We start from the raw sequence: 27,831 nt of genomic DNA on the forward strand, positions 1-27,831 counted from the left end.
AAGCCCCTTCTGAAAAAGCGCAATCTTGATAACACCATTTTGAGCAACTATAGACCAATATCAAATCTTCCTTTCATAGCTAAGATTATTGAAAAGGTAGTTTTTAATCAGCTGAACAATTACTTAAACTCAAATGGATACCTGGACAATTTTCAATCTGGTTTCCGAGCGCATCACAGTACAGAGACAGTGCTTATTAAGATAATAAATGATATTCGCTTTAATTCTGATTCTGGCAAAATATCAGTGCTGGCACTACTAGATCTTAATACTCCATTTGACACTGTTGATCATAACATACTTCTAGAGAGACTGGAAAACTGGGATGGTACTCAAATGGTTCAGGTCATACTTAGAAGGGAGAGGTTATTATGTGGCTGTACTATCATTATATTGAGGTATGATTGTCTATTTTGTAAAGCACTTTGGGCAACTTGGTTGTATTTATACAGTGCTATATAAATAAAATAAAAAGAAAGAAAGAAAGAAAGAAAGAAAGAAAAGATGTGAGTATAGGAGAGCATAAGTCTAAGTGGACGTCCATGACATGCGGAGTCCCACAAGGCTATTCTTGCACCGCTCATGTTTTGCCTGTATATGCTCCCACTAAGTCAAATAATGAGAGAGAACCAAATTGCCTATCACAGCTATACCGATGATACCCAGATTTACCTAGCTTATCTCCAAATGACTATAGCCCCATTGACTCCCTCTGCCAATGCATTGATGAAATTAACAATTGGATGTGCCAGAACTTTCTTCAGTTAAACAAGGAGAAAACTGAAGTCATTCAAGGTGAATGCATACCTCGACTCTAGGGGTCAAACAACTAAAAATCAAGTAAAAAATCTTGGGGTGATTCTGGAGACAGACCTTAGTTTTAGTAGTCGTGTCAAAGAAGTAACTAAATAAGCATACTATCATCTCAAAAACATTGCAATAATTAGATGTTTTGTTTCCAGTCAAGACTTGGATAAACTTGTTCATGCCTTTATCACCAGCAGGGTGGATTATTGTAATGGTCTCCTCACCGGCCTTCCAAAGAAGACCATTAGACAGCTGCAGCTCATCCAGAATGCTGCTGGCAGGATTCTGACTGGAACCAGAAAATCTGGGCATATCACACCAGTCCTCAGGTCCTTACACTGGCTTCCAGTTACATTTAGAATTGATTTTAGGAAGTACTTTTACTCGTTTATAAATCACTCAATGGCCTAGGACCTAAATACATTGCAGATATGCTCACTGAACAGTGATAAACCTAACAGACCACTCAGATCATTAGGATCGAGTCAGTTAGAAATACCAAAGGTTCACACAAAACAAGGGGAGTCCGCTTTTAGCTATTATGCCACCCGCAGTTAGAATCAGCTTCCAGAAGAAATTAGATGTGCTAAAACATTAGCCACATTTAAATCCAGACTCAAAACTCATCTGTTTAGCTGTGCATTTATTAAATGAGCACTGTGCTATGTCCGAACTGACTGCACTGTATTTTATGTATAATCATTTTCTATTCTTAACTGTTTTAAATTCATTTTAAATCAATTTTTATATCATTTTAAAAGTTTAAACAGAAGGTTAAAGTAAGTGCTGTGATGGTAAAGAGAATGTGGGCAAAGAAAGACAAGTGTGTTGGTTAATCAGTTGAAAGTAGGACCTCTGAGTTCTATTTGTTTGATTTATGATGGTCAAAGTAAGTAGGGGGTGAAATAGTTAGGTGTTTTGGAAGGTTTTTTCACTTAGTGCGGAAGAGTTTGAACAAAGCTTGAGAATGTTTGTTTTTAAATTCTTTGTTTTTATTATTGTGATTATTATTTTTAATTGTTATTTTTAATGACTATTTCACTTCCTTTTATGTAAAGCACTTTGAATTACCACTGTGTATGAAATGCGCTATATAAATAAACTTGCCTAATGATTTTTAAGGATGTTATAATGTTATATTATAATGTTATTGTTGTTTTATTTCGTTATTTGATCTCCGTTTACAAAATAAAATATAATTCCAGTCAGTTTGCAAACTGTCCCTTTGCGCCACCTAGCGGTAGTTTTGTGAACAACTTTAACACGCAACTGACTTGCAGTTAACGCCGTGGCCTTGCGGCGGTGGTACACATGACGGTAGTAGTCATTTTGGTTGTCCACCTACTGTATGATTGGTAGTCAGTTGTCAGTCAAACTTCTGGCGAAGGGCCAGTTGTGACTGAAAGGCTTCATCTATGCATAATTCACTTTCCAAACTAATTTCAGATTAACCTAGATGTTGTGCTAAAAACATAGAGACCAGACTTCATAGGATTATGTTGAACTTGAGATCTTTCCTACCTTTGTGGCCACGACCATATAGCAAAACTTGTTTTTCCTTGGAGTCCTTAGGAATTTATGATCATTCACACCTAAGTCGCAGGCTGAGAGAGAACAAAAGGCATCTGTTTTTCTTGTCCCCAGAAACCTGAATTTAAGTGAAACTTTTCCACGTGTTGTTGTGGAATAGGTGTTGAGTTGCTGTTTGACTGTTTATTACAGAACTTTACACCTGTCTGAGGTACAATGCAATACGAGTGAGTGTATGCTGTTTTTTAGAGCTGCATTTAGCTGAAGATTCATACTGATAATTGGCTTTCATCTTCATTTGATACACATCTTTATCTGTACAGATCATTCTGAGTCCAGTTTGAGTCATAATTCATCACTTAAAACAGTGATGATAGAATAAAGCTGCATGTTTCTGCATGTTGGATGATTTATTCAGCTCTAGTGTGATTTAGTCATATTTTGTGATTTGTGCAGTAATTAAATAATTAGGACCAAACTGTTTGTTTTAATTCATGCTTTTATTTTTGTAGACTTTCGGACTGCAGTGTTACAGAAGAGGGTTATAAATCTCTGGCTTCAGCTCTGAGATCAAACCCTTTACACCTGATAGAGCTGGATCTCATAGGAAATGATCCTGGACAATCTGGAGTGAAGGAGCTCAATGATTTACTAAAGGATCCAAACTGTCAACTGAAGACACTGAGGTGAGTGTTCTTACAATAATAATGTTCAATAGTCTTAACGTGTGAAATCACTAAAGGCCATTTCACACGCTTGTTAAAATAAATAATTATAAGTCAGGTAACGTCAATGTACTTCTTCAAAGGGTGTAGAGTTTAGTAGAGACAATAATGTCCCTATCAGGCGCATGCTGGGTAATTATAAAAAATTTGAAAGTAGATTCACCCCTCGGAACGCGATCTTTACACCCACTCCACTGGTGTGCCCCTTTTTTGGTTTGAACCACTGCCCCTAAAAAAAATTGCATGGCACTTGTCCCTACCGATATCTAGCGGCTATTGAATTGTCCCTATCAATTTGATCAAACCGTATATATCCACTGTTGTTATACAGTGTCCTCCAAAAGTATTGGAACAGTGAGGTCAATTCCTTTATTTTAGCTGTAGACTGAAAACATTTGGATTTGACATCAAAAGATGAACATGAGACGAGAGATCAGCATTTCAGCTTTTATTTCCAGGTATTCATATCTGGATCTGACACACAACTTAGAAGATATCACCTTTTGTTTGAACCCACCCATTTTTCATGTGAGCAAAAGTATCGGAACAGATTGACTTAAACTAGATTAAAGTGAATAAGACTTAATATTTAGTTGCAAATCCTTTGCTTTCAATAACTGCATCAAGTCGGTGACCCACTGACATCACCAAACTTTTGCGTTCTTCTTTTGTGATGCTTTTCCAGGCTTTCACATGACCTCTTTCAGTTTTGGGGGGTTACTCCCTTTAGTCTCTTCTTTAGCAGGTAAAAGGCATACTCTACAGGGTTTAAGTCTGGAGATTGACTTTGGCCAGTCTAAAACCTTCCACTTCTTGCCCTGATGAACTCCTTTGTTGTTTTGGCACTATGTTTTGGGTCATTATCTTGCTGCATGATGAAGGATCTCCCAATCAGTTTGGTTGCATCCTTCTGTAAATTGTCAGACAAAATATTTCTGAAGACTTCTGAGTTAATTTTGCTGCTGCCGTCATGTGTTACATCATTAATGAAGATTACTGAGCCTGTGCCAGAAGAAGCGATGAAAGCCCAAGCCATTACATTACCTGTGTAATGTGTACTATAATGTACACCTGTTTACACTGTGTTTCAGATGAGCTTGTATGTTTGGGATCATGAGCAGATCCTTTCTTTCTCCAAACTTTAGCTTTTCCATCACTTTGGTCCATAAAATCAGTCCATAAAACCTTGTCCCAGAATTTTTGAGGCTCGTTTCCTATTCTTCTCGCTAATGAGTGGTTTGCATCTTCTGGTGTAGCCTCTGTACTTTTGTTCATGAAGTCTTCTGCGAACAGTAGATTGTGATACCTTCACTCCTGCCCACTGGAGGTTGTTGCTGATATCACTAACAGTTGTTTTAGGGTCTTTTTTTACAGCTGTCACAATGTTTCTGTCGTCAACTGCTGATGTTTTCCTTGAACTACCCGTTTGAGGTGTGTTACTTAGTACACCAGTGGTTTCTTTCTACCTCAGGAGATTCCAAATGGTTGTACTTGCTATTGACAGTGTTTGTGCAATGGTTTGATTGATTTTTCATCTTCTCTCAGCTTCACAATTGCTCGTTTTTCACCCATAGACACCTCTCTGGTTTTCATGTTGGTTACACGTCTAACTAACTATAAATGCAGTCTGCATGGATCTGAAAATGAGCGCAGACATTCAGTGCTATTTATTGTTTGAATAATCAATTAATAGGACACACCAGGGCAACAAAACACACCTGTCAGTCACATGTTCCAATACTTTTGGTAACATGAAAAATGGGTGGGTTCAAACAAAAGGTGATATCTTGTATGTTGTGTATCAGATCCAGATGAAAATACCTGTAAATAAAAGCTGAAATGTTAATCTCTCATCTCATATTCATCTTTTGACGTCAAACCCAAATGTTTTCAGTCTACAGCAAAAATAAAGGAATTGGCCTCACTGTTCCAATACTTTTGGAGGGCACTGTATATAACGTCCCAGGTTACGTATGTAACCCTGGCTCCCCGAGGGAACGAGATGCTGCATCAAAACGCTTTGGGAATGCCTTCAGCGTGACCACGCTCTGAATCACGTGTGTAATCAATCCAACGGAGTGGCGAGATGTCACGGGCGGGGTGATGTCACGACCAGGAAGCTTAATAGTGCATGCGGTGAAACAGCGGCAGCTTCTGGAGAATGAGAGAAGCGCTCGCAGAGATGCCGGAAATATGGCACTGCGACGCAGCGTCTCATTCCCTCAGGGAGCCATGGTTACGTATGTTACCTGGGACGTTCCCCTTCAGGAACTCGAGCTGCGTCGAAACGCTTTAGGAACGAGTATGCCCGCGCTGCCAGACTTTCAAACCCCTGCCTAGTGTGGCATAGCACAACTAAGGCAAGAGAACAGAGGAGCCGGGAGTGGCATGCTTAACGAGGTCATAGAACCTCACAAATGTAAGCGGCGTGGACCAACCCACAGCATTACAAATGTTAAGCACACCTGACAGAAAGGCCTTGGAGGCCGCCACACTTCTGGTTGATTGAGCCTTGACCCCCTTGTATGAAAGAGAAATGCCATCAACAATCCACTGGCTGAGGGTCTGTTTAGTAGCAGGACGCCCCCTCTTAGAATGACCATAGTAGACAAACAACTGGTCAGCCTTCCTCCACAGGGCAGATCTGTGGACATATGCGCCCAGTGCTCGCACTGGACACACACACAATTAAGCTTCCGCTGGTCTGGCTCCCGAAAGGGAGGAGGACAGAAAGCCTGCAGTACAACAGGCCGTGGAGCAGAGGAGGGCACCTTAGGCACGTAGCCATGTCTTGCAGGTGCAGAAAAGCTTTGGCCATACCGGGCGCAAAGTCTAGATAAGATAGGGCTGCTGAAAGGGCCTGTAGATCCCCAACTCTCTTGAGAGAAGAAATAGCAAGTAGATCAGAGATCTCCTCAAGAGGCTCAAAAGGTGGTTTGCACAGAGCCTCTAAAACTTTGGCTAAATCCCAGGGAGGGACTCGTGAATGTACCGGAGGCCTCAGCCTCAGTGCACCGCAGAGGAAACATGAAACCAGAGGGTGTTTACCCACAGACTGGCCACCAAGAGGGGCGTGGTAAGCCGCTATGGCCGCCACATAGACATTCAAGGTGGAGGGAGTTAACCCTGCGGACAACCAGGCCTGCAAGAACTCCAAAACTGGACCAACCGGGCAGTTGACTAGGTCAAGCAGGAGGTTGCCACACCAAGAAGTAAAAAGCTTCCACTTCAGGGCATATAGTTTCCTCATAGAGGGAGCTCTGGATTGGAGGATGGTCTCAACAAGCTCTGTTGAGAGACCAGAAGCTATGAGTTGTGCCCCCTCAGGGGCCACACCCACAATTTCCACAACGACGAAGCCTCGGCCATGTCTGCACCATAGCATCCAGTCCGAGAGGAGCTGGATGAGTCAGAGAGAACCAGAGGGGACAGTGCGATTGTCTCCTGAGTCACAAACAGATCCACCTGAGCTTGACCAAACATACTCCAAATCTGGTTCACCATCTCGTGGTGAAGTCTCCATTCCCTGGGCCTCAGCCCCTGCCTCGACAGGATGTCTGCTCCCTGATTGAGATGCCCAGGGATGTACACTGCTCTCAGCAAGAGGAGTTTCCCTTGGGCCCACTCAAGTATCTGGTGCGCCAGCCTGTAAAGGGGGCAATTACATGCGTGATTCAGAGCATGGTCACGCTGAAGGCATTCCCAAAGCGTTTTGACGCAGCTTGAGTTCCTGAAAGGAAACTGCGCTCTTTCAAGGATGAGCATGAGTAATAACGTAAGGTCAGTGTTTAAAGCATACATGCAGGGTTTGTTGAATGATATGGTTTACTCTCTTTAACCCTCTGGGGTCGACAAACGCATATATGCGTTTTGAGGCAGATTTTCCTGATAAGGCCGAAATGAGCTTGAATTACTCTGCCATTTTTGATCGTACAGATAAGAGCAATACACCATTCGAATCTGTAAGGGGTCTACTTTTATTTGTATACACTCATAATAACAACTAAACTTTGTGCTTTTGAAGAATAAAGAAAACAAACAGGGTGCGCTCTCCGTCTTCTCTGTCTCCGCGAACTGCTTTTTGAAACACGTCACTAAAATGAACTGTAACTCAGCAAATACTTCACACAGAGACATGAGAAATATATCTATAGAAAGCTTGACATGTCTGCTGTTAAATGAAGTAAGTCTTACCGAAAACAAATATTCTGTGATAAAGTAATCCGTATGAAACCAAGGACATGTCCAGTTTTTCCGTCTGGTCTCATTATCTCTAATTAGGTCACGCCCACACGCTGCTCGCGCTATTGTTATTACAAATCTCCACGCGAGCCACGCGGCATGTAAAACGCCCACACCACCGTAAACAAAGCAGCAACGCGCTCATCTCGGATACTTTTCAGTTTTGGAAGAACACGCTGTGAGGAAAAAGCCTTGTATTTACCCCCAGAAGACGCGCTGAGAGGAAAAAGCCTTGTATTTACCCCCAGAAGACGCGCTGAGAGGAAAAAGCTTTTGTTTACCTCACAAACCGAACGCGAGCGCGGCTGGAGGAGGAGATACTTTATACCGAGTAAGTAATGTTTCTTATTGGCATTCGATAATGTGTTGTTGTGACAAAGTTGAACGCATTTACTGGTGAACTTGTACTTGAACTATAACTCCAGAATAAAATGTGTAAAATCGAGTGCAACATTTAAATGCAATGAAAGGTTGCCTATCATATTTCAAAATGTTGCACTCGATTTTACACATTTTATTCTGTAATGTGTAAATGTGTAAAATTGAGTGCAACATTTGAAATATGATGGGCAACCTTTCATTGCATTTAAATGTTGCACGACGTGAGGATAGTTATATGTTCTATGCTTTATTTATTTTGAATAGTACAAATATGTAGGCCTATATATTATAATAAATATAATGTACTGTTTTTGCTGTACTTTGGATCAAATAAATGCAGGCTTGGTGAGCTGAAGACACTTCTTACTGTTACTGTTCTACACAAATCTTACTGTTTAAATAATTTGACTGGTAGTGTATGTATTGTCACCATGTTTGCTTTGTCTTTGTCTGTTCATTGTGTTGCTCACGTCTGTTTTGTTTTCTCATGCAGTTTCTGCTGTCTCCTGTTTTCCTGGGTTCCAGTTTCCTGCCACTGTTTTGGATATTTTGGATATTGCACCCACGATGTCTTGACTCTTCTGTTGTTTATTTGTTTGTTTGTCCCTAATAAACTGTTTAACTGCACTCACAAGTGAATCTCAAGTTATTTTATGTGATAGTTATACGTATACACATTTCTTTTTTCCTCATTCTTTCTTGTAACTCTTCTCTCTCAGTCACACACCTGACTCAATGGCTCATTATGCAGCTCATTATGCGGGCCTTTGTCTTCTCAGGTGTGAGTCACGCCCTCTCGCATAGAGCCTTTCCACTCAAAAAGTGACTTAGAATCTTTACATCAATATATTGTTTTCTGTGAGCAAGTAAACAAGATGATTTACATATCATTTTGAAGCAAAAATTCTAGGCTACAAGATCCAGTTTTCAAAAGTCTTGTGAACAAATGTTCTGTATGTGTTTTATGGCCTTATTTCAGTGACTTCAAAATTTTAGTTTTTCACTAGCCACGCATAAACGTTTCTTTCTCAAAAACAAAATCATGTACATAAATGCTGCTAACATATTATTGTAGCCCAGTTTGTGTTGTTTACAGTGATATAAGACTTTAACCATTTATATGTTTATAAGCAACTGAAAAAAGCACAAATGTAAGGGCATGTCAAAACTTCTCCAGGCCCCCAAAACACCCTTAGACCCCAGAGGGTTAATGTTGTTAAACTGAATGTACAAAGCAAACAGTTTTTATGTCCCCAGCGGTAAACAAAGGCCTCGAAGCTTCTCAGTAGCCGCCGGCGAGAGTTGGTGTTTGTATGCGTTGCCGATATCCAAAAGACTTTGCCGATCATAGATGAGTTTTGGAGTGATTTCCTTATGAATTAACGGTAAATTGACACTATTTGGAGAAGAACAGACGACATTAAAAGACATAAAAGCACCGTCTTTAGGACTCTGAGTAGCTGCTGCGTCTGACCGTGCCGCCATCTTGTCGTATTCCTCTTGTTAAGCCACTCCTGAACCACAGACAACATCAGAGGCATCTTACCTGGGCTAAGGAGAAGAAGAACTGGACTGTTGCCCAGTTGTCCAAAGTCCTCTTTTGAGATGAGAGCAAGTTTTGTATTTCATTTGGAAACCAAGGTCCTAGAGCCTGGAGGAAGGGTGGAGAAGCTCATAGCTCAAGTTGCTTGAAGTCCAGTGTTAAGTTTCCACAGTCTGTGATGATTTGGGGTGCAATGTCATGTGCTGGTGTTGGTCCATTGTGTTTTTTGAAAACCAAAGTCACTGCACCCGTTTACCAAGACATTTTGGAGCACTTCATGCTTCCTTCTGCTGACCAGCTTTTTAAAGATGCTGATTTCATTTTCCAGCAGGATTTGGCACCTGCCCACACTGCCAAAAGCACCAAAAGTTGGTTAAATAATCATGGCATTGGTGTGCTTGACTGGCCAGCAAACTCACCAGACCTGAACCCCATAGAGAATCTATGGGTTATTGTCAAGAGGAAAATGAGAAACAAGAGACCAAAAAATGCAGATGAGCTGAAAGCCACTGTCAAAGAAATCTGGGTTTCCATACCACCTCAGCAGTGCCACAAACTGATCACCTCCATGCCACGCCGAATTGAGGCAGTAATTAAAGCAAAAGGAGCCCATACTAAGTACTGAGTACATATACAGTGAATGAACATACTTTCCAGAAGGCCAACAATTCACTAATTTTTTTTATTTTTATTGGTCTTATGAAGTATTCTAATTTGTTGAGATAGTGAATTGGTAGGTTTTTGTTAAATGTCAGCCAAAATCATCACAATTAAAAGAACCAAAGACTTAAACTACTTCAGTCTGTGTGCATTGAATTTATTTATTACTGAAATAAATGAATTTTTCTATGACATTCTAATTTGTTGAGATGCACCTGTATATATTAATAGTTTAGCTTAACCCTCTGGGGTCTGAGGGTGTTTTGGGGCTCCGGAGAAGTTTTGACATGCCCTGACAATTGTGCTTTTTCAGTTGCTTATAAACATTTTAATGGCTAAAGTCTAAAACCACTGTATTCAGCACAAACTGGGCTACAATAATATGTGAGCAGCATGTATGTACGTGATTGTGTTTTTGAGAAAACAACGTTTATGCTTGGTTAGAAAAAAACAAATTTTTAAGTAACTGAAATAAGGCCATAAAACACATACAGAACATTTGTTCACAAGACTTTTGAGAACTGGATCTTGTAGCCTAGAATATTTGCTTCAAAATGATCTGAAAATAATCTAACTCACTCATTCAGAGAAAACAATATGTTGATTTAAATTTTCTAAGTCACCTTTTGAGTGGAAAGGCTCTATGCGAGAGGGCGTGCCTCACACCTGAGAAGACAAAGGCCCGCATAATGAGCTCCATAATGAGCCATTCAGTCAGGTGTGTGACTGAGAGAAGAGTTACAAGAAAGAATGTGAGGAAAAAAGAAATGTGTATACATATAACTATCACATAAAATAACTTGAGATTCACTTGCGAGTGCAGTTAAACAGTTTATTAGGAACAAACAAACAAACAAATAAACAACAGAAGAGTCAAGACATCGTGGGTGCAATAGCCAAAATATCCAAAACAGTGGCAGGAAACTGGAACCCAGGAAAACGGGAGACAGCAGAAACTGCATGAGAAAACACAAAACAGACGTGAGCAACACAATGAACGGACAAAGACTAAGCAAACATGGTGACAATACATACACTACCAGTCAAATTATTTAAACAGTAAGATTTGTAATGTTTTTTTTGTTTTTGTTTTGTTTTAAGAAGTGTCTTCAGCTCACCAAGCCTGCATTCATTTGATCCAAAGTACAGCAAAAACAGTACATTATATTTATTATAATATATAGGCCTACATATTGTTACTATTCAAAATAAATAAAGCATAGAACATATAACTATCCTCACGTCGTGCAACATTTAAATGCAATGAAAGGTTGCCCATCATATTTCAAATGTTGCACTCAATTTTACACATTTTATTCTGGAGTTATAGTTTGGGAAAAGTTCAACTATTAATTGCTTTCAACACATTATCGAATGCCAATAAGAAACATTACTTACTCAGTATAAAGTATCTCCTCCTCCGCCGGCTCCAGCTGCGCTCGCGTTCTGTTTGTGAGGTAAACAAAGCCTTTTCCTCTCAGCGCGTCTTCTGGCGGTAAATACAAGGCTTTTTCCTCTCGGTGCGTTTCTGAGATAAATACAAGGCTTATTCCTCACAGCGTGTTCTTCCAAAACTGAAAAGTATCTGAGATGAACGCGTTCCTGCTTTGTTTACGGTGGTGTGGGCGTTTACATGCTGCGTGGCTCGCGTGGAGATTTGTAATAACAATAGCGCGAGCAGCGCGTGGGCGTGACCTAATTAGAGATAATGAGACCAGACGGAAAAACTGGACATGTCCTTGGTTTCATACGGATTACTTTATAACCTCCTAACAGTTTGCGGAGACAGAGAAGACAGAGAGCGCACCCTGTTTGTTTTCTTTATTCTTCAAAAGCACAAAGTTTAGTTGTTATTATGAGTGTATACAAATAAAAGTAGACCCCTTACAGATTCGAATGGTGTATTGCTTTTATCTGTACGATCAAAAATGGCACCCCTTTACCTAAATTCATTACTTCAGACTTATGTGCCCTCTAGAAGCTTGCATTCTGCAAGTGAATGTCGCTTTATTGTGCCATCCAAAAGAGGCACAAAATCACTTTCACTGACTTTTAAATTAAATGATCCCTCCTGGTGGAATGACCTGCCCAACTCAATCCGAGCAGCTGAGTCCTTAGCCATCATCGGCTAAGAACACATCTCTTCAATCTTTATTTTACCCTCTGTAAAGAGTCCACTGAAGGCGAGCGTAGTGAAGAACCAAAGTGCAGTTTATTTAAATGTGAAATCCAAGATACAAACAAAATCCAAACAAAGACAGACTTGACTTGAACAGACTTGACCAGAGACAGACTTGGCATGGCATGAACGGACTAGACTCACCAACAGCAGGTTACACCATTAATACACGACAAGGAACAAAGGCAACGACATGGCTACTTATAACAAACAATGAGGGTCACATGACATGAACAAACCAATGAGAGACAAGACACATGACTAAAGCAGCCAATGAGAACATGACACAATGTACAAGGGAACCAGTAGCATGAAGACATGAGGGAAAGGGAAGCATGGAACAACCAGGAACCGTGACTAAACTTCAAATTAAAAGACATGAAAACAAGAAAATGAAACAGAACCCAAAACAGACCTTACACCCTCTAACTCTAGCACTTTCTATTCTAATTCTGTTCTTTAAAAAAAAAAAAAAAAGTCCCTTTTAGACTTGCAATCTATTAATTTATTAACTGCTTGTTAACACATTAACACTAGCTTCTCTAATCTTTTTGTATTCTATTTATTGGTAACACTTTATTTCGATAGTCCACTTTAGACATTCTACTAACTATAAGTAACTTTGTAACTACGTCAACTACATGTCAACTAATTCTCATTAATTTGCAACTACATGTCTGCTAACACTCAGTAGGGTAGGTTTAGGGTTTGTAGAATAAGTTGACATATACTTGCAAAGTAAATGTACAGTATGAAACACAAACAGTCTTTTCAACTATATGTTATCATTATTTCCGTGTTACAGGCATTAAATAACAGAAGTTCTGGAATAAGTTTATAGTTTGGGTATAAACCAGTGGCGTTCCGTCCATATAAGCTGCGGATGCGCCGCATACCCAGGCCGTCTGAGAGAATGAGTTCACGGGCTAAATAATATAAACATGATTATAAGTTGATACCTTATAATATGAGATGTGACTTAAAGCTTAATAAAGCGTTGGGAATAAATACGTAAAATTATTTATGAAAAATAGCGGTAATTTTCTGTAAATCTACGTCAGTGACGGAAGCGCCTCCGCTCTGTTGCTATGACACGTCAGGATTTTAGCGCGTTCTCAGTGTTTTGCTGGTATGCGGCTGATTTCATGCGCAAGGTAAGCTGTCCGTGAAGCGCTCGCCCAAGCGGAAAAATGCACTTGCTGCCAGATCTCAATTGCCGAAAATTGCATTGTGTTTGATGCAAAACTAACCCAACGAAATCATATGAAAAAAAACCATCATAACTGTATATTTTCATGCTTTCTCAAGCAAAGCAAATTTTGTAAGTCCACTAAAAACATAACTGGTCATAGACAATGTTGAAGATGTTATTGTAAACATTCCTAAAAGTTTATAAAAATGTATATAAAATTTGAAATAATAAAATTAATCCTAGCACTCAGCATACCCGGTTAAAAAAAGTCACCAGTCGACCACTGGTATAAACACTTATTGACACTTGCATCTCAACACTGGTATGTGTAGCGCTTATCCTCTTATGCCAGGAGGTGGCAACAACTGATTGTTTAAAAAAGCATCTGTCACTGAATGGTTCATTCTAGAGATTCATTCACAAATGCTGATTCATTCAATAGCGAAACTATCGAATAGTCTTTATGAATGTGTAGCATATTTGTCCTAAGTGAAATGAACATAATTAATCATAACGGGTTGTTATCAATTATATATCCATCTTCAGGAATTAGCTGTAGCATTAATAGTACGATAAAATGATTAGTTCATCCGCAGTAGCCTACGGACTGTCTATTGACTCTAAGGAAAATTATTTATCTGGCCACGACAAATAATTTCCTTACTGAAACATTGCTCCCCGAGCATGTAACAAGACCGGACGTTAAAGTGACCTCGTTCTGAGAGCAGCAGACCCAGACAACCAAGTGTGAATACATATGGATGTTTATTAAACTACACTACAGGGGAACATGCAACATCGAACTAGACACAGACATACACACATTAACCTTTTGAGCGGTACGGTCCCACATATGGGATTTTCATTTCCGTGCCACTGGGAGTACGGTCCCACATATGGGATTTAGAACGTTCGGTGAAGTCGCATAACTGCCAAATTCAAACTGCGTTTTCGCGCGTTGACTGACGCTGAGATGCAGCTGCACTTGTCATATAATCGCATCTATGCAGTGTTTTTAACCACATAATGTTTATTATATGCTTTAGACATTTAAATACACATAAGTACTAGTAAAACAATACATTTAGAGTTCGTAAAATACACTCAGATGTTTATGGAAGCAGCAATAACAATCCATTCAAATATAATTTTCAGACGTGTTTTATTAATATCAAATACACATAGTGTAAGTAACTATAAAGTTCACTCTATTCTCCTCCCATCTCACCCGCCACTTACTTGCATGTATTTCGCGAGAAATTGATGAATTTACGTGATGTAAATCTGACTGACAGGACTCTCTGAACTGCCGCGCGAACAAACATGGCGGCGCCCATATCACATCACATTACAGATCACGATCAAGATCATTTAGAACTGTTTTTAAACGATAAAACGCACTCATTTGCACATATTTGTGAATCGGAATATCAGATAGTTGATTATATGGTAAACAAGTTTATGAATATTTTGAATAAAAAAGGAAAAACGAAATAAAAGCGATCCATCTGTCATACAGTGTTATTGTGGCCACGGTGTGTCACGTGACAATCATGACGCGTCGCCATGGAAACATTAAGGGGAAACGTTCTAAAATAACGGTCGCCTAAAAAAAACTCACTCTGGGGGGACCGCTGGAATATTTTAAACTCACCACTGAAAAGGTTAAACATGGATGCCAACGCAAGGAAGGCATGGAGAGAGAGAGAGAGAGAGAGAGAGAGAGAGAGAGAGGAGGAACGCTCGCGCGCAAGAGAGATGTAATGGCAAGATTTACACATCAGCTAACTACAACCTGTTAAGAACCATCAGATAATCACATCACCTTAATTAAAAGGGGTCGAAGCCTAGAAGCGCATCTAAATAGTTAACAAGCGGTTACTTGCATGGGTTTTGTGGGTGCTGATTAAAGCATCCTGGTGCATGTATAATGCGTAGATTCCTGGTGAATTCCTTCAGGAGTGAAAGCTTCGTCATTCCAGCCATGGGTTGATTAGTCCGAAGTGAATCGACAAAGTTACTGAACTTAAAACTGCCAGAAGATCGGACTCCCCCCAGAGGGGGAGTCGTGAGGTTTCCAAGGTGATAACTGTGTCTACAGGGCACCGAAAGTAAAGAGAAGCCTTTTCTTTTTGGTGTGGGAGAAGTTTTTATCTGGTTTCCCTGTAACACTCATTTTGTTAGTTTGACCAATAACAAGGCACATAGTTTCAGCGGGAAAGTGTTTCTGTGTCCCACTTGACACCTCATTTGCATGATTTACAATTGATCTGGAGACTGGTGTAATTTTCCCCACAGTACAGTAAAAATAGTATGATGTATTTCACGATCACATAGTGTACATCATTGTCTGAGGAATAAAGAGCAGATCATTTTGATATCAAGAAAGAGACATCTAAAAGGTATTAAACCAGAGATACATTCATACACCTGAATATGAGTGTTTAGAGCTTACTAATACAAATAACGAGTGGTAACTAGGCTAATATAATAAGGAAACATACAAACAACACATGCATATACCAGATACATTTGTAACTGATTAATTATGGTCTAAATAAAGAAAATGCCTCTATGTGTGTGTTATGTATCTTGTAATCGTGGGAGTAGTCCCCTGGTCAGCCAGGCCTGGTACCGAGGGTCATTTAGTTGTCTTGGAATGTGTTTGAAGTCCGATGGAGAGACAAGATAGTCGATCTGTTTAGCGTCTCTTTGACAGTGGGGGGGACAACCCTTGGCCATTAGCACCCATATAACGGTAGAATGTGGGGCCAGGCTGTGAATTATATGCAAATGTCAAAAGGCTAAAAGGGTCTCTTAAGACATAAAGTCCCAACGACCATCAAGGATCATAAGCAGATGTTACAAATGAGACACTGACTCCTTCATTCAAATTATTTTATTTCATTCAAATTAATATATATTTTAAACAGACTTCAGCAATGAACATTTTGTCAGAACCTCTAGTTTATTATGTCGTTTAGTCTAATGTTTTGTTTTTCTTCAGAATCTTGTGAGAATTGCGATCTCCATTTTAACAAAAACAAAATTGTGATTCTCAATTTTTTCTAGAATCGTGCAGCTCTAGTTTATACCATACATCATCTTGCTTGGAGTAACAGTAAATCCTTGGAAATAAAGCATGTCTTCAAGTCCATACGCAGTCAGCATTATTTCTCTGACTCTGACTACAATGTGTGTATTTTATTTCCTATATGAGCAGCAGCTACTTTACTCTTCAAGACAATGCAAATTATATGGTGTTTTACTTTCCATGGGAATGTATGTTGTTAAATTAATTATTAATTTAACCAACGTTTAAATTTTCTTAACTGTTTCAAAATTGTTGAATCTCTTACAGTACTGTTACTGTACAAATAAAAACAGTGTGAATGTGAATAACTGTAGGTGCATTAAGTTGTAGTTGCATACCTTACCCTAGTAAAAATGTAATGCATATAAAATAATTTATTTCATACGAAGTATAGTTCATATGTATTAACATATTTACTGACATATCACTGATACTGATACTTTCTGATATAAATTTTATTACACTTAATTTAGAGGACTACTTGTGCACATTTCCCAATATTAATCCTAAAATGTGTTGTAATGTCACTATTGATGAGGATTGTATGATCTTTGAATAATATTATTCATGAAATGCAAGATATTTAAAGAGTACCTGAAATTTACTTGCAATAGTTCCACTTTAGTACAATCAGATATACTTCAACATATCTTTAGTTGGACTTCAGCACTACTTCCGCACAATTAAAGCGACTTAAGTACACAATTAGTTGTTCCAATTTAGCAGACTTTAAGTAGTTTAGTTTAGTATATTAAAAGTACAATTGTAGGGTATTTTTATTAAGCACATAAATATGAAAATGTATTTATAGTATACTTAGCATGGAATGAATGTATTGCAAATACATTTTAGTTTATTTATTTTCACTAGGGTACAAATCATACATTTTTATTCTTACATAGAGCATTTTGATATTTTTAATACATATGCTATGTTGTGTTGTCATTTGTCTGCTGATCTGATGTTCGCTACTGTAAAGATTATACATTTTTAATAAGCAGAGGAATCTTCCAACTTTAAACAAATAAGCATTTGCATGCTTAGATATTTAGCATTGTAAGAATCTGTAAGAAGAACTCAGACATAAGAATGATGACTCATTAGGTAAAGTTTTCTTATAAAAATCAGACAATTTCCTATTAATTCAATAGAATGTGTGAGAATACTAGGGAATAACAATATGATGGAGCAGTGGATTCACTTGTTATAATGTCATGATCAATCCAGTTCTCTATTATAGATCAGTGGTACACTCTAAATGCCCAAATAAAACCTACACCCTTTCACTCCTTCTGTCTCCAGGTTGTTGGGTCCTGCTGCAGATGTAGCCTGTCAGTATGTGACTGGAATTGTGGGTAAAAACCCGTTAAACCTGAGAGAGCTGAATCTGAGTGGACATGAACTAGGAGACACACGAGTGAATCAGCTTGCTGCTCTACTGCAGGATAAACACTGTAAACTCAACACACTCCAGTGAGTATTGTTTTCATTTATTATTGTAGATCTATAGGTGATCAAAAAGCAACAATTCTCAGTGATCACTGAATGTTGGCATTAAATACTGTTTTTGTAAATTGTCCTTCCTGTTCATCATTTTAGGCTGAGTGATTGTGGTCTAACGGAGAAAAGCTGTTCAGCTCTCGCTACAGTCCTGAGATCAAACCCCAGTCTGAAAGAGCTTGACATGAGCAACAATAATCTGCAGGATTCAGGAGTGAAGAAACTCCAGAGCGGATTAGAAAATACAAACTGCACATTGGAGAAACTCAGGTGAGTTCCGTGAACCATTGTTTGTTTTAATAATAACATTATTTTTTATTCACAACACTGGTATGATTACTTTTTCTTATAACAACACAATACTCCATTTGTTGTCTTACCAATAAAAGATTGTGTAAATCTGTAGTCAAAAGCATTTACATTCACATTTACATTGTGACTGTCTCAACTCTGTCTGTGTCTGCAAAGTAGTGAAATAACATTCATATTTACATGCTACAGTGTGTAAATTACAGTATTAACTGTGCCTCAGATGCAGTCAACTGATGTCTATAACTATGTCTGTAAAGGTGTGAACCAAATGGTTCATACAGGACATGAGCCATACAGATGATGGGTGTGGGCCACAGGTGTTCTTTCTGGAACAGGATGTTTTTCACAACATGTTGCAGCAAAAACTTTGTACATAATCCAGTACTCAAAAGTCTTGTAAAATAATGTTGTGTGTGTTTTATGACCTTAGCTTACTATTGTTAGAAATATTTATTTTTACTCTCAAAGTTTAAACTTGATTTTCTCAAATACAGTGTACATACATGGCTCTCACATATTACTGTAGCACAGTTTGTGCTGAATGTAGTGTAATAAGACTTTTGCCATTTAATATGGCAAAAGTAATTAAAATTCGCATAAATGTCAGGGCATCTACAGCATCCCAAAAAATACTGTATTAAATTAAAGAAAGGGAAAGGTGTGTATTTTTCAGATGATGAATTATGTATTTCTTCAATAATCAGAAGACAAAATAAATAAGTGTCATTTTTATACAATTAATATTGCTGAATATTTATAAGAAAAGGTCAACTTTTTTCATTTTAAATCTCTTTTCTGTAGACTTTCAGACTGCAGTATCACTGAAGAAGGTTATAAAGCTCTGGCTTCAGCTCTGAGATCAAACCCTTCACACCTGATAGAGCTGGATCTCACAGGAAATGATCCTGGACAATCAGGAGTGAAGCAGCTCAGTGGTTTACTACAGAGTCGAAAGTATTCACTGAAAACACTGAGGTGAGACGTGATGAAATAATGCTAAATGAATGATATGCAGGAAAATTATTTATAGAAGTTTTATTTTACTAATGCAATCTATTGCATCAAAACAAATTCAACCATTTCACATCTTTATCTATCTGAATCGACTGCTGTTTTCCGATACACTAATTTCAATTGAGAACTGAATTGAATCCTGCTTCATCTTTTCTTCTGCAGGTTTTTGAGTCCTGATGCAAATGAGGCCTATAAATATCTGACTAATGTTCTGGGTGAAAACCTGTTACTCCTGAGAGATCTGAATCTGAGTGAATGTGAACTAGGACACTCAGAACTGAAGAAACTTGCTGCTGTATTGCAGGATAAGCACTGTAAACTCAACACACTGATGTAGGTTTTATGTTGACACTTTAGTTATGTTGACACTTTTTAATATTTGTGTATTTGCTTCTGGGTGTGTTTCATGTATCGTTTACTTGAGTGTTTACAATACTGTATCTTACTTAATTCATGCCATAAGGAATTACTGTAGAAATAATAGGGAAGTCTACATTAAAACTGAAGTCACTACTGTTAACTACTACATAAGGGAGATGCAAGTAAGCAGAATGCAATTGCATTTTATGATTGCTGTTACGGGGCTGACGAGACGAGAGACATGCAGATCCATGTGCGAGCTTTTATTGAGCAGAGACGTGGTCATAACAAGCAGGGTCGAACAGTGGCAAACAGGTATAACATGGGCGAGACAGAGAGTAAACAAAAGACAAGCGTGGGTCGATGATCGGCGAACAATATCAAAAGGGGTTAGACAAGAGAGGTAATGCAAAACGTAAGCAAGAGTCCAGGCAGGGGAAAACACAATCCAAGACGAGGCAAGACTAGGGAAACTAACAGAGCTCTGTAGGGCAGCGATAATGCATACAATACTCGGCAGAGAGGGAGAGAAAGTCCAAGGCTTATAAAGAGTGTCTGATTGGATACAGCTGTGTGCGTGTGATCAGGTGAGCGTGTGATTAGTGAGATGGCTGATTGGAAATGCAGTCCATTGTGATGTGTGATGTGAAAGTCAATATGTTTGCTGGGCGACCTCTTGTGGCAGTCAGACAGAAGAGCAGGCCCAGGACTCGTAACAATTGCATTAACTAATCAATAACTATTTAATTTTATCATGCCTAATTAATAATTATTATTATTAATTATCTATTAGTTCAGTTTCAGAGAAAATAACTATAATATAAGTACCAACGAACAGTCATACACAATTAGCCATTACAATTATGAGGTTGTGGCCCGTCTTTACTACTAATATTTTTATTATTATTATTATTATTATTATAAAAATGCAATGTCAGTAAATACAACAAATTTCATAGAAGTTTTTGCCTGTATGTTCAATAATTGCTTTGTTAGTGTATTCTTTATCCAGAACCCCATCTCAACTCTAAGTGCCATAACTAGCCAACTTACCTCAGAAAGGTTTATCATTTTATTTATAGTACACTGTGTCTCTGTTGTGTTTATTTTATTACAGTTTGAACAACAGCTATATCACAGAAGAAGATTGTCGTATTCTGGCTCCAGCTTTAAATTCAAACCCTTCAAATCTGAAAGAGCTGAATCTGAGTGGGACTAAAATCAGAGACTCAGGACTGAAGATCTTCTCTACTCTGTTTGAGAATGAACAATGTGGACTGCAAAAGCTGAAGTAAGTATTTGTGTAAAACATAGGCTGACCACTGCATATTTACATATTTTTCATGCAAATCTTATATTGGTGGATTAAAGCAGTATTAGCTAAAGCTACTAGCTGCATAATTGTATGTGTTGCTTATTTTTTTCTCTCTTCTACAGTTTTAATTGCATCGGTATTACAGAGGACGGTTGTGCTGCTCTGACTTCAGCATTTAATTCAAACCCTTCAAACCTGAAAGAGCTGGATCTGAGTGAAAATAAACTGGGAAACTCTGGAATAACAGAAGTCTGTACTCTGCTTGAAAATTCACAGTGCACACTGCAGATACTCAGGTTTGAATTTGGTTAACAGAAAACCAGTAATGTCACATTAGCATGTAAATAGCACATTACTATGAATGTTGTTTCTTCTTAGTTAGCAATTGATTGCATTTGATTTGTAGATTTGGTTGCTGTTTTTTTTCTTCTAGACTGTCAGACTGCAGTCTTACAGAAGAAGGTTATAAAGCTCTGGCTTCAGCTCTGAGATCAAACCCTTCACACCTGATAGAGCTGGATCTCACAGGAAATGATCCTGGACAATCAGGAGTGAAGGAGCTTAGTGATTTACTACAGGATCCAAACTGTCAACTGAAGACACTGAGGTGAGATGTGATGAAATAATACACAATAAATAAATTATATGCAAGTAGGGTGACCACCCGTCCCACTTTGCACTGTACTGCACAGAATTTTCATCCCTTGTCCCGCACAATGTATATTGAGAAAATGTCCCGCATTTTCATCAGTCTGTTAATATTTAATAGCACTTCGTCAGAAGTAGCAACCCGCCTCACACAAATACAAAAGACTCTTTCTTTAAATCCTATCCAATGACTGAAAAGAAAGGAGTAACGGTCACTAAGAGGCTGTGACGGCTGTCAATCAAAATGTGGAGTGGGTGATTCATTCCCTGTGTTCCCTGTCAGAAAACAAACTTTCCCGTGTTCTGGATAGTTCGGTAAAGTAAAAGCGATTTTACAAGGCGTCATAATAATGGCAACAAAAATGAGAAAATATTATTTTAGTAAAGACTGGGCACAGTCTTCTGGAGCTTTCCAGAGCGCAAACAAAAATGCGCACTGGAGCGTTTACCAAATCTGTTTCGCAAATTATTACAGTTTTAACTGAAGGTGATTTTCACTGCGTGAGAAAATGGACGTGTGGCGTGAGCAGTGATGGGAATAACGGCGTTACAAATAAACGGCGTTACTAACGGCGTTATTTTTTTCAGTAACGAGTAATCAAACGAATTACTGTTTCCCCCGTTACAACGCCGTTACCGTTACTGACAATAAAATGTGGCGTTACTATATTATATTATTAGAATTTAATTTTTCAGTTCATCTGAATGGATGCGCAGTGTAGCTGTATTTAACGTACCATAAACTCTAGTCTGAAGGCGCACGACTCGCCATCGCTTTCTCTCACATACACGCACGCAAAGAAAGATACAGAGCAAGAGCGTCTTTCATAACATGCAGAATTGACGCGCTACATGTAAATGATATTATTTGTTGTATTTTCCTGTCAAAATAACGGAGTTCCTTTAGAATTCTTCAGCTTTTAAGAACTGCCGGTTTCTCTGGTAGTGGGTGGAACTAATGCGCAAACGACAATCTCATTGGCTGGCGCTCACCTATTATCATCACTGTTTTGATTTCAGCAAATCAATTCGAGCGAATGCAGACAACGTGATTAATATTCATGAACCCAGCAGCTCATTAATCCTTAGTGCATTTTATATTGATGACAAATATGCATTCATACTTGGTTATTCTAATTACTAAAGTTCTATCATCATATAATATTAAATTATCATAATAGTATATTATAATGCTTGACTGACTGATACTAAGTGTACAATGTTTTATAATAATAATTTATTATTTTTAGTGTCCGTTTCATTAATTTAACATATTTAATATTGGGGCATCCAAAGTTATTTGACATTTGAACATTTTTTAAAAAGTAACGCAATAGTTACTTTCCCTGTGAAGAAGATTTTTATTGTTAATGATCTGAATTAATCAAGTATAATCAAGGTGAATCTTGCCATTTATATATCCTTTTTAATCCTCTATTATGTTCTAAAGGCCTCTGTGTTAAAAGTGCCTACGTGGCTAAAATGTACAAACAGGAAACATCTGGAAAAATATAGGGGAGCTTTTTCCTTTACCATAACAAGTCTAGGAAGTCTCAGCTCCCAAGGAAGAGATAGGATTGCATACGCAAGCGAAATGTAGAAGGGTATGCATGAGAGGGGCTTCTAATGTATAGAAAACCCGCCTTAAAAAAAACTGGTGTATATATACCAAAGCCCAGAGACAATCGAGAGACTCTTCTGCAGAAGGGATCTCGGCTTTGTTCTCGCTATATAGATAATAAAGTTTTTTCTTCTGGCATCAAACTTCAAGACTGTGCGTAATTCTTAAGAGAAAGACGGGAGACACTACACCTGGTAATTAGTTACTTTTATAATGATGTAACTCAGTTACTATTTGTGATAAGTAACTAGTAACTATAACTAATTACTTTTTTAAAGTAACGTGCCCAACACTGGGCGTGAGTGTGAGAGGGTGAGAAAAGTGTCAATTGCATGAGTCTCACGCTGAATGCTGCAAGTTGAAGCCCTGCACTGTACATCAGTATTTATATAGCATAACTGTAGTAATGTATCTGTCACACACGTGTCCCGCATTGTCCCGCAAAATCACATCTACTGTCCCCCAAAACATCTATTGCCAGGTGATCACCCTATATGCAAAGTTGACACTCTATAGAAATATTATTTCACAAATAAAAATAGTTTGCACTGAAGTAAGATCCAGATAAACAGTTTCACTCTGTTTCCCATCAGAATCAGATGTTGTTTTTTATTACATCAAATTTTGTTCAATTGAATCCTCCTCCATCTTCTCTTCTGTAGGTTTTTGGATCCTGCTGCAGATAAAGCCTGTCAGTTTGTGACTGGAGTTGTGGGTAAAAACCCATTACTCCTGAGCGAGCTGAATCTGAGTGAACGTGAACTAGGAGACACACAAGTGAATCAGCTCACTGCTCTACTGCAGGACAAACACTGTACACTCAACACACTGATGTGAGTATTTCACATGGTTTGATCATGGGTGTAGCTTAGTGGGTAAAAGATATAAAAAAAAAAAAAAATTAAGTTCCAAAATAAATTAAGTAATTAAAGTATAAATAAATAAAAAATCTAATAATCTAATACTTTCTGATCTCTCCCACAACATTGTTTGCGTATTTAAGCTAAATCTCTTTTAGCGTTTCGTAGCCTATCATGACAACAGTTTGGCTATGGTAAATTGACAGCTGTGTGGCATAAATAGATATTTGACTTGCACTCACCCTGTCACAGGAATAAACATAGTTATCTTTGCAGGTTGAAAGAGAGGGTTTAGAGCTCTCAGCACACTGCATTTCATCCTTAAAAACAAAATCTTGTGTTACGTTTCTTGGGGCTATTGAGGGCTAGGTGATTTACTGACAACACGCAAATTAAAGAACACAGATGTAGCATCTCACTTACATATTGACTAATGCAATATACTAAGCGCAGCGCAAATTAGCATAGTGGCAAATAAGCAGAGCCGTTGCTCATCAGGTGCGGGTGATCTACTTAGGACACAGGCGCAGCTTGTTACATGTAAAGTGACAAACATGTACGTGTGTGTGTGTGTGTGTGTATATATATATATATATTTTACGCAAAATCTTTTTCTCTCCACACATTTCTGTGTGTCAGGTAACGATCGCTTTCGGCTCTGTCACTTATAATTTGCTCAGTAAAACCGATCCAGCATAAAATCTTTCTGAAAAGTCCTTGCCATTTCAGCAGCCTAGATTCTCATTTCCACAGCACTTTTTATGGTCAAACCTGACCAGTACCCCACATTTATTTTAGGTTTGTGCGTTTAAAACACAATTGGGGGAACACTGTGTGCTCTCCATGGTCCTGAATCATGAAAATCAAAGGGGAAATTTGCACAGTATTATTATTATTATTATTATTATTATCATTATCATTATCATTATTATTATTATTATTATTATTGTGCGAGTAAAATGAGAAGACATTACTAAATGGAGAATGTTAGTTTATTATGTTATTTATAAACATGTGGTCCAAGACAGAAAAACTGAAATATTGTAAAATCACAGAGAAAAAAATTGCATGGCTTGGCAAAAGATATGTTCAGATGATGTGTTCCTCTGGCATTCTAAATAAATTAATACGTGTGGAAAAATCCTCTCCCTTCTACCATGCACTCTCTGTTCTCTGCGGTGGCTCCTCCTAGCAACAATTGCAGCCATTTCAAGTGCAAAATAGTTTAAGACATGGTTTTTTGTGGCCTAAATAATGGCGCAAATGCCAGTAATTTGAGGAGCGCAAACGTTAGTATATCAGGTTGCGTAATTCATTTAAATACTCTCCTCCCAGAAATTTTGCGTCTGAAAGGGAAACTCCTACAAATGCATATTCAGTAAGGTCAGGGGCAAAAATACCTGCCTACGTGCCTTTTCAGCACTAATTCGTCACTGAGTGTCTTTAGTAAATCCTGACAGTACTGTTGTAACGACAAAACACAGTTTGCGCTGGCGCAAGCTGTTAGTAAATCTGGCCCTTGGACTTTTCACATTGTGTTTAACTTCAGGTTATTGTCTCTTTAAAGCCTGATAGCATCAGAACATGGTTAGTACCGCTTTCAGGGTTAAAGGGGTCATGAATTGAGAAATAAAAATTTTCTTGATTTTTGTCATATAAAAAGTCATTGTACTATAAAAACATCCTGTATGTTTCACAACTCAGAAATTTCTCATTAGTTCAAAAACAGCTTTTTTGGAAAGTTATGGAGAAAAATTGTCTTTGCATTGCCTTCCTCGTGATTCTGACATTGTATCCAAACCAGATATGAGCGTTGTTGCATTGCATCACAAATCCATTTCTCCTTCATGTCAGTAGCAGCATGAGTGCATAGAGTGCGTCAGAAATTATTATTAATTATAATGGGTTCTATTGGCTTTAGTTGTGTCATTTTTAACCAAAATGATCCATATTGTTTTCAGAGTATGTCACAGAAGCATCCATCTGTTATTTTAACATGTAGTGGGCGTTTACCTCCAAGACTTGAAAATGGCATGCTTAAAAAAAAACAGGATAGAAAATACCATGTTACTTCTAAATTATGGTGTTTTTATAGTATTCAATAATCCAAAACTATACAGTGCAAAACAATGCAATATTAGAAAATAACATCCAGTTGTTTAATAACAAAAAAGCAACCAATAATAAACTGAACAGTGTTTGCCTTGTTAAATATTTACATGCTTTGTACAGTCACAAAATTTTAAGCACTCTTTTCTTTTTTTTTTATTTTGGGGGAAAAACCTAAATGTCAGTGGCGGAAAATCTGAGTGAATACAGTTTATATAGAATATACAGTTTATACAGAATATACAGTATAATTTTACAATATGTCGAGTGAATGTACAGTGTGAAACTTTGAAACCTGAATACCCAGTATAACGGTCTGCCCCACACCCACACATATTTGATATTATATTTTCAGTAGCTTAGGTTTGGGTTTAACTGTCATTTTTTATTAAAGAAGGTTTTAGGATAAACTGATGAATGTTTCCTGTCTTTTTCTACAGGCTGAATAATAACAGTATTACAGCAGAAGGTTGTGCTGCTCTGACTTCAGCAATTAATTCAAACCCTTCAAACCTGAAAGTCCTGGATCTGAGTGGAAATAAACTAGGAAACTCAGGAATTGAGAAGATCTGTCATCTGATGAAAAATCTACATTGCAGATTGGAGAAACTGAAGTGTGTATTTTCATTTCTACCTATTAATATACTTTAAATAAAGTCCACTTGATTAGATTAGATATATTCTGTCTAGTATCTTATTTTGTGTTCCACTTGTTGAAAGTAATGCTTTTAACAACGTGAGGGATAATAAATAATGATCCGTTTTTGGGTGAACTATTTGATTAATTAATGTTGATTAATGCATATAGTTGTGGAGTCTAATGAGAGTTTTTGCCGATATTAAAATTAAAACACATGGAACATGCATTTTGCACATTCTATGGCAATAATTCTTCCAATTAGTTTTCATTTCTATAACTATATTATTTTAATTTAAATATTGGCTTGTAAGCTCAGTTCTTGAGTCATAAGCACTGTATTCAACCAAAGAATAAACAACCATTTTGTTATTTCTGTAGGCTTTCAAACTGCAGTATCACTGAAGAAGGTTATAAAGCTCTGGCTTCAGCTCTGAGATCAAACCCTTCACACCTGATAGAGCTGGATCTCACAGGAAATGATCCTGGACAATCAGGAGTGAAGCAGCTCAGTGATTTACTACAGGATGGACGCTGTAAATTAAAGACCATCAGGTGTGTTGAATCTTTCAAATGCTTATTAAAATTGTACTTTTTTAAAATAACCTTTCTACTTCAAGACTACATTAATCAGTAATCCCACTATATCAATATTCAGTTGATATGCCATGTCTTGTTTTGATCCATTGTTTATTAATCACATGCAATTGGAAGATTATTATTGTCAGGAACATGTTTTTGTTTGTGTAAGCCTGTCACGGAATGCTCCAAAACAAAAAGATCCAAATGCAGCATTTATTGAAGAGTCCAAAAACAGAGCAACAGAAAACACATAACAGTAAACAATAATCCTGCAACCAAAGACAAATAAAACCAGGCTTATATGGATGAGTTCACAAGGTAAATGGGACACAGCTGAATGTAATGAGGCTTGATAGTCAAGGCAAAGGGTAATGGGAACTGAAGTCCAGAGAAACAAACAAAACTAAGAAGCATGCCCTCTGGTGGCTATACATGGGCACACCAACAAGACACTGTGACAAAGCCATAAACTCATTGCATTAACCCTCTGGGGTCTGAGGGTGTTTTGGGGGCCTGGAGA

The 27,831-nt window shown here is 38.0% G+C and overlaps 1 protein-coding gene across 1 annotated transcript in view; it reads left to right on the forward strand.

The window, feature by feature from the left end:
• The window catches only part of LOC131537397 (uncharacterized), a 199,744-nt gene that overhangs the window by 90,456 nt on the left and 81,457 nt on the right, over nucleotides 1-27,831 (forward strand). The window contains exons 18-28 of the mRNA XM_058770780.1: nucleotides 2,850-3,023; nucleotides 17,656-17,826; nucleotides 17,953-18,123; nucleotides 18,967-19,140; nucleotides 19,342-19,512; nucleotides 20,657-20,830; nucleotides 20,977-21,150; nucleotides 21,288-21,461; nucleotides 23,786-23,956; nucleotides 26,533-26,706; nucleotides 27,111-27,284. Of these exons, the coding sequence (XP_058626763.1) occupies nucleotides 2,850-3,023; nucleotides 17,656-17,826; nucleotides 17,953-18,123; nucleotides 18,967-19,140; nucleotides 19,342-19,512; nucleotides 20,657-20,830; nucleotides 20,977-21,150; nucleotides 21,288-21,461; nucleotides 23,786-23,956; nucleotides 26,533-26,706; nucleotides 27,111-27,284 (1,902 nt within the window). The remainder of the gene's footprint in view (nucleotides 1-2,849; nucleotides 3,024-17,655; nucleotides 17,827-17,952; nucleotides 18,124-18,966; nucleotides 19,141-19,341; nucleotides 19,513-20,656; nucleotides 20,831-20,976; nucleotides 21,151-21,287; nucleotides 21,462-23,785; nucleotides 23,957-26,532; nucleotides 26,707-27,110; nucleotides 27,285-27,831) is intronic.

Source organism: Onychostoma macrolepis, chromosome 03, assembly GCF_012432095.1.
Source record: "Onychostoma macrolepis isolate SWU-2019 chromosome 03, ASM1243209v1, whole genome shotgun sequence".
Lineage (NCBI taxonomy): Eukaryota > Metazoa > Chordata > Actinopteri > Cypriniformes > Cyprinidae > Onychostoma > Onychostoma macrolepis.